Source organism: Tubulanus polymorphus, unplaced genomic scaffold (assembly GCF_964204645.1).
Source record: "Tubulanus polymorphus unplaced genomic scaffold, tnTubPoly1.2 scaffold_32, whole genome shotgun sequence".
NCBI classification, from domain to species: domain Eukaryota; kingdom Metazoa; phylum Nemertea; class Palaeonemertea; order Tubulaniformes; family Tubulanidae; genus Tubulanus; species Tubulanus polymorphus.
This window is the reverse complement of record NW_027437439.1, coordinates 34,021-42,423: the sequence shown is the minus strand read 5'-3', so window position 1 is coordinate 42,423 and position 8,403 is coordinate 34,021. Positions and strand designations below refer to the sequence as shown.

Here is an 8,403-nt window from a genome sequence, read left to right as displayed (position 1 = left end):
AAATAGAACATTTAATGTTTTGCTCGAATGTCTAGTAGCAGCGAACGCTCGAAGCGACCACAGCGCGACCATAAGCAAATAACACACGCTGACGAAATGTACTAGTACAGATGGCCGTATCGTGCGCGCAAGATATCATTTTGAAGTAAAATGCTCACTCGATCCGGTCCAACAAATTACAAAATTGCAACGATGCAATACGCGTGTTTTACCATTATATTGTGCGTTTATTGCGTCGACAGAAGTGAGGCGTATAAATATATCGAATCGACGCTCAAACTTTCTACCGAAATGGGTGCCGTGACAGAACATCAACGACATCAACATGCTGACCTGTCGTTATTGGGATGCGCGATACTTTGTTCAACGCGGTATCAAACTTGTAACTACATGACTTACAACTCCAAAAATAGAATTTGCGGGATTCCATTCAGACACTATTCTGATGTTCTCGTGTTATACGATCTGGATATTCCGAGGGTCCCTGCTGAAGAGATGTTCATGACCGGTAAGGAGTCTTGTCAGTGGTGGATTTTGTAGCCAACGTACCGTTATTTTTTTTTTAAACGAAATCTCTATGACTTGGACACATGTTCTAAATTTTGTTGATGCGGCAACGGTCTTTCAACGTCGCAATTGTAATGCTATGTGAGACAATATTTCTCGCTTGGCTGTCCGTCCGGTAGATGATAACTGTATGTGGTGTAAATCTAAATGAAATATATGGATTGTGGATTGTAGTAGTTTAAAATCAGAAATTTAGACAGCATCAAACAGTTTTAAATGAGACAGCTTTAAATGATAGTATCACCTTTTCACATAGAGGAAAGTTGCTGTTCAGAGATTAAGGCAGTTACAGTGTGACTAGGAGGACAATCCAATAGGCGTAGCTTAATCGTTGAATACCATCAATGGTTTCAGTCAACACTCTCTCTCTCCCTCTCCCTCTTCCTCTCCCTCTCCCTCTCCCTCTCCCTCTCCCTCCCTCCCTCCCTCCCCCTCCCTCCCCTCCCTCCCTCCCTCCCTCCCTCTCTCCCTCTCTCCCTCTCTCCCTCTCTCCCTATCTCTCTCTCTCCCTCTCTCCCTCTCTCCCTCTCTCCCTATCTCCCTCACTCCCTCTCTCCCTCTCTCCCTCTCTCCCTCTCTCCCTCTCTCCCTCTCTCCCTCTCCCCCTCTCTCCTCTCTCTTTCTGTCTCTCTCATGGGAGAAGAGGGATATTTATTTTGTGTCCTGTCATGCATACGCTGCTGTCAATTATATACGCTGCGGTTCACATATTTCTTTGTTTTACATTCACGAGCAGAGTAGCGCCGACCAAACGGTTACTATTCCCTTGACTAGAATCGATGGCTGTTTGCGTTGGTATCCGTTAAAATGCAAACATAAGCCGCGTTCACACGACAACTAGTTAGACCGGTCTAAATGGGTCCGTACCTGGTCCGGTCCAAATTTAGACCGGACCAAATTTTGGTGAGCGTTCACACGGCGTTTTGACACGCGTTGAAAAAATCGATGTCGCCATCTGCTAAATAATTAATTGCTACTGAGATTGATTCGAGTAAACTAACAATTTTTTAGCAACATTGTTCATCGTCAGATAATCCAGGGTCCAGTTCCACAGTTCTGAGTTAAGATTTGACCCTGAGTTAACTCATTGAAAATGAACTAACTTTAACTCTGAGTCAACTCTAACTCACAACTGTGGAACTGGGTCCAGCATATTACCATAGTAATCAGTACAGGTTGTTCTTTTGAGATGATTTTAAGAAGTGGCTTGTGGTGGCAGCCTCCATCCTTCTTTGATGAAGTGACTTGTGGTGGCAGCCTCCATCCTTCTTTGATGAAGTGACTTGTGGTGGCAGCCTCCATCCTTCTTTGATGAAGTGACTTGTGGTGGCAGGGTCCATCCTTCTTTCTTTACTTCCATAGTCAATCGATATCAGTTTCTTAGTGCGAGTGGTATGTTCAAGTGTCAGAAAAGTGGGGCTATTTCGCCACTATTGGGGCATAACGCTAATTTACACTGCGGTATCTTATAAGTTAACCGCAGGCTATGTAAAGATTAATGAAATCATTCCAGGATGTATCATTGGCATTCAAAAGCGGTAATCGGTAATTCTACGGAATTACAGTGTTGAAAGTGTAGAAGTGCTGTTGTGACGTTTCGTGTCTTCGCATTAGATTTTCGAATAAATTTTCATTGGCTTAAACCTTGGAGTAATCATTCAATGATTACTCCAAGCTTAAACTGATACCACAATCACTATAATTTTCCATAATTTCTCCGGTGAAAATTATCCACTGCCTCTCCGGATGGTGTAACCGGGTTAGCCCCTAAGACGTGACGATTGAGAATAGAAACGTTGGTATTAACTGTGACATCAACGTTTCAAAAAATTGTAACCAGGGCCCTCATAAAAAGTGTCGTCGCATATACCGTACACTACACCACACCACACTCAGTCTACTTGAAAAGAGCACTTTCAGTAGCCTAGTGCATTAAAAGTATTGAATCCAGGTTTACAATATGGGCATATATCTGACATTTTTAAAAATGGTCACATTCAATGCCAAAAATAGTTTTAAACATCCTGAAAAGGCAGATTAACAATGTTTAGATATTATTTTCTAATTGCTAAAATGCCCTCGATGTAACGAATCAATTGCCAAATATGTATTATAAGACGAGCAGGCTCAAATTGCCAAAATTCCTATGGAGGGCATCTTGGTTTTTGTTTTGCGCGTTTAATAATTCCTGTTTAGCCCAGTGTGCTCAAGGCCATACCAACGTTAAATAGATATTCATTTAATAAAAATGACAAATAATGACTATCCACTGCATAGTAGCTTACGTACATAATTGATGAACAGAGAGATTTTTTTTAAACAAAAAAGTCACTTCCGAATGATTTATATAGCCGTCGTTCAGTTGTCGTTTAGTTTAAAAATGTAACGTTGCTATGATTTAAATGGTCAATGAGCCACAATTAGTATAATTTGCGCACGATATTTCTCGTCAAAGATCTATTAGCAAAACCCTGATCAATCAGTCGCAACTTCCCAAGTGATCACATTACTATGTACTATATTGGAAATCATAGCCATCTTAAATAAAATCAATACAAATAGACAATGTAATTCCAGGATGGAGCCATTGATGATCTTAAGTCGAATGACATGCTTGCAAGTTTCCTAATTAGCGCTAGCCATCTATTTATGGTTTTTTTGTTTTGCTGATTTTTATTTGCGGGTCGTATCTATGCGAAGGAATTAGACTTAACCTCGCTAACTTCTGATTCATGTTTTGATCTTTTGCGTGTGGACTAACAGCAATTCTCTACATTTTCACCTAATATTGTAGTCTTGACCCTTAGACCCTTCATTAGAATTACAATTTTACTCCTAATTTCCCGCAGTTTTTCAAATATAATGCGGAAAATACACAAATAATGAAAACAACATCTACGTATCTTTATGTTTTATCCGTTCCTTCCATTTTTAAACGATAATTACTTTTTTGTTTATCATTTACCCGGTATTTTCCTTTTGCCCTTTCATCATATCCTGGAAAAGTATGTACAGCAGAAAGTGTCTTAGGATGCCGGCAGTGCAAATAGTCATAAACATGCGGCGAACGGATAGAAGATATAGTCAGCGCCCCTGATGAAACTGAGCTCTGGGCTCTCAAATGTGACCACCAGCCATTTCCGAGACTTGGGGAAATAGTGAAATAGACATACTTCCTCTTTTTCAGACGCGTGGGTTCTGTTGTTCATAGCTAGCTCTGGAGAAAGCGATTCATCCCCCGGTAGTATTTATGATGGGTGGATAGGTGCGCCATCTACGGAAGAGCCACCGCCAGGGGGCGTTAAACATAGATGTAACTGTATTTGGAAAAGTCCAATCATTACGAAGTGGAGCACATTAGGTTTTAAAAAGGTATGGCACATTTTATCATCTACAACGTTTTATCCGTCAACGTCATGTATTTAGTTTCACTTCCGTTACCACGAACTAGTCATCTGAATGACGCGGATTGGATCCTTTTACGCGTCAAACCCGTTTCGATAATGTCGCGGAATATTTCTTTTGAAGCACGTGGAATTAACCCATCCTTGTAACCATCAAATATGAACTCATTTTCCACAGCATATCAAAACTTATTTCTCCAGAATAAGTATAGTAGAAGCACGTTCATAATACACGGAGCTCACGCAGTGGAATGTTAAATTTGGAAAGTTCAAACACAGTGCTACAAGGATCTCACATTGACCAACTGATGTGACCAGTTGTCAACGGGTTTTGTTCGAGTTAACAAAAGTTTAACAATTTTCCACAACCGTTTTCACATTGATAACTATTATGTGTTATTGGAGCATCGCTGTCTGACATCAAAACTGTTGTATCAAAATACGTAACTACGGGTATTTTGGCGTTATTTTGTAATCGGATATATTTCATGATTTCATGACCTTGATAGGTAAAACTGTAAACAAAAATACACAAACTACGCATCGCCATTTACTTTAAAACTAAATACTTCCCCTCATTCAATTAATTCAATCGTTCAATCGTTTACGTAGATAAAACTCAGTCTTTATACCGCCGGCCACGAGGTTGCATTCCTAGAATTCGATGGCGCTGGATCTGATGCGATTAACTGGTTTTCAAAAAGTCGACTGCTCTCGTCAACATGGACTGACTTAACAAGCGATTCGCCAACAAACTATTTTTCAATAGAAGGAGAGTAAGTGTTCGTCGCAAAGTGGGTTTTTAGGGGGGGGGGGATTTCTGTAATATACGTATCTTAAGGAAACTCTAGATGTCCTTTCTTGTAAATTGTGAACATTGATTTAGTATATATTTAGTTTGCCTTCTTGTCGTATATTTAGTTTGCCTTCTTGTCGTCCTCGAAATCTACGTACAGTCAAACCTCGTTACAACGAGATTCGTTTATAACAAAGGATCGGTTTTTACGAATAGATTTTCGTGTACCGGCCAAAAAATGCCCTTCAACTCAATCCGTTTTAATGAGATCGTTTTTTTTCAATAAAACAAAGTAAATTTCGTGTCCCAAGAGCAATTTTCATCAGTTACACCGTTATTCTGCGAGGCCAAAGCAGAAATATTGATCAATCGAACCCATTAGTAGAAAGCATTGTTTATATACGGAACCTCCCGTAGTAGCTGACAACGTTGTTACATAATACATAAGCCTTATCCGTTCATATTTGGCGCCTCACAAACGCATGCATATTGATTTGGCCACTTAAATATTCCATAGGGTTCACAAAGATACGAAAAAATGGATGTATGAAGACTTATGGTAGGAAATGTGTGGGTCGTATCGTGACGCGTTCAGTGATAACTACATTGCACGAGATCTTTTAAATGGTCCGGCATAAAAGTCACGGTACCTTAGAACCTGTGTTTTTAAGTTATGAAAAGCTCGTTTCACCAGATATAAGCATTTTAGTTTAAGCTACGATTTTTAAAGAATGCTTTACAACGAAGTGTCGGATACAACGAAGTTTTTATTTTGCCCCAGAACTTCGTTGTAACGAGGTTTGCACGTAATAACTTCCTCGTAGGGGCTATGACAGTATCTAGATATATTTGGCCCAACCGCTTTGAATTCATATGAAAGAAAATAAGTGAATAAAATGTGCGTATTGTAGATTTCGCCTAACTCGATTCTAATTGGACCGATAATTTTTTACCGGTTTTACCAAATACCGATTTAGAGAACGGGGAACTTTCGGAATCGTACGTCCGCAATAAAGTTCATCTAACATTAAATATATGAGTTTACGGTTTTATTACGCATTATAGGTTCATTGATTTATAGTTATATATGGGGTAATTGGAACAGTAAGCCGCGGGTGGAGCTCGAGAGAGTGTCCGTACATACGCAGTGCAGCGAAAATAGGCTGACAATATTTGTTCACGGACATCATCATTCTACTCTGGGTAATTTGCCAGAAGGTAAATGAATACGAGAAGAACATGATGACGTTAGGGGAACAGACTGTACGAAACGGGAACAGTTTTTCTCATGGACTAAGAAAAATGAATGAAAATTTTATCATTTTCTGATCATGGGAGTTCATTTACAGTACGCATTTCAACATATCAGCAGAATCGCTGCTTTATCGAATGGCTAGCGAAACTAACGAAACAAGCACTTAACTGTGAAAATATACAGATTGAATTCAATATATAACACCATCAAATTTAATAATGGGCAATTTCTAACACCATAGTACGGAAGCGCCTAGGTGACATATGAGATAATTTTTTTCATTATTTCGACTTGTTAAGTCGAATTTCGACATAGTAAGTCGAATTTCGTGTTAATTAACTCGAATTTCGACTTAATAAGTCGAAATTCGACATGAAAATAAAACTCGAAATTCGACTTAATTAACACGAAATTCGACTTATTATGTCGAAATTCGACTTAATAAGTCGAAATTGTGAAAAAAATTTCTCGTATGTCACCTAGGGGCTTCCGTACCATAGAGATTGGCAAACTGGTGTTCAACAGGAATGGACTTCTTAATTGCTATCAACTCACGGTCTGCTTCGAATATACCGAGTGGGCATAAAATCTACTGATTATCGCACTACCGAGTAGGGAATAAATGTAGTATATGAATGCATTGGCATAAAAAAACCTTTATGGATATGCGCTAATGCAGCCGGTTCACCAAGTCAACCGGTACCGAGTGGGACGAAGTCTGCTGTATGAGGATCAATTATTTGTTTTCTATTTTTCACAATTCAGCTCGTCTGGCAATTTACGCCGCAGATTTTTTGTCAATTCGAATTACGGTGGATGCCCAGCAGATCAGTTATGGATGGCAGTTCAAGATCCGAAGCCTGTGTTGGGAGAATGTAGTTACGATAAAAGAACAGATACTCCTGTTATAGCTTATTCTCCATTTCAAACGAAAACAGGTGATGCGAAACTTCGTGTACCGATACATCGTACGTTCAAGCCATCTATTATATTCATTAAAGCGAATCGAAATCGATTATCCGATATCGAATATAGTAACGTTGTTTTGCAATGAACTGGTTTTATTAGGGTTTTATCGCAGAACACCCTATTGAATGATAATATTGAATTATTATAATTATTATCATTAAATTGTTGTTGTTGCCGCTGTCGCTGTCGTTGTCACTGCCGCTGCCGTTGCCGTTGTCGTTGTTTTCATTATAATAATAATAATAATATTAATAATAATAATAATAATAATAATAATAATAATAATAATAATAATTTCAGCAGATAATCCCTAAAAGTCACCTAAAGGCACAGGCTCCTAAACAACTCAACGGATTTTTTGTAAGGATTTAACCCCAATACGTACAAGTGTATTGATTCTGATTGACCCCCTAGGCAATTCGAAAAAAAATTTATTTCGGAGGTGAAAATGTTTCAAATAGTTTAATCTCCAACAGTGCCAGTCATCACGGGGTTCGAGTTCCATTGAAATGGCACCTTATTTCAAAAAATTCGAAACCGTCGTTTTGGAATTGAATCCGATTCACACCAATCCAAGTTAACTTATATCAAATGGTCTCATAGTGCTTGTTGGAGTTTTTTCATATCGAAAGTAATTTTTGTAAGGACGTAGTGTGATACAAATTGACGTAGTTTTACACTTGATTAAGCCATCGAATGGGTGGTTAATGATAACGATGATAATCATGTAAGCACATTTCTGTCTTTCAGGCATTTCAAATCTCCAGTATGCCGAACAGATGGTAATATATGCACGTCTTTAGTGGCTGCATGGCGAAAGTTTACTGATAAGTTTATTGATGATAAATACTGTTCTATGTGTAGTCGAGCCTTTCTATCTGTGTTCAGTCATATGAAGTATTCTATAACTTCAAATAAAGCTCGGTTCTGTAATAGCGCTAGACGTATTAGTCATCTCTATGCCTCTACCGTATGATGTCAGGACATAAGATCACTAAACCAGGGGTGGCGGATGCTTATTTAATTTGGTTCGACCATAAAAAATATTGGAACTGTTTCACGCTGAAATCTTAGCAGTCGGAAACGGCTAATCGCAATCACAATCCATAAAAACATCCTTAATTTCGGCTACGTATTTTTAGGTTAAGAAAATGGTACGTTTTTCTCTTATTAATAGTCGAGAATAGAAATATAGCAATTCTATAAGAAATACTTACGTTCCCCTTATCGAATTCTATTTATAGAACCTTTTCGTGTTTGTGCGAATTTTTTTGTTTAGTTTGGAAGTCCACGACTAAGAACGAATAGAAAGGTGTGGGGGCCAGACCTAAAATATCAGTTTGTGCATTTGTGATGACGGCACCGCGTCAGCGAGCGCCACAGGCGCGAACACCAATAAGGGGGTCTGAAGA

At 38.8% G+C, this 8,403-nt stretch overlaps 1 protein-coding gene across 1 annotated transcript; it reads left to right on the top strand.

Annotated features, from left to right (window-relative positions):
• Positions 1-291: 291 nt before the first annotated feature.
• LOC141914504 (uncharacterized) lies at positions 292-6,911 on the top strand (the record flags this gene model as incomplete). Its single annotated transcript, XM_074805723.1, has 4 exons — positions 292-508; positions 3,755-3,939; positions 4,584-4,747; positions 6,788-6,911. Coding segments are annotated over exons 1-4 (690 nt in total), but the record flags the coding sequence as incomplete, so codon positions are not given.
• Between the last annotated feature and the right edge of the window lie 1,492 nt (positions 6,912-8,403).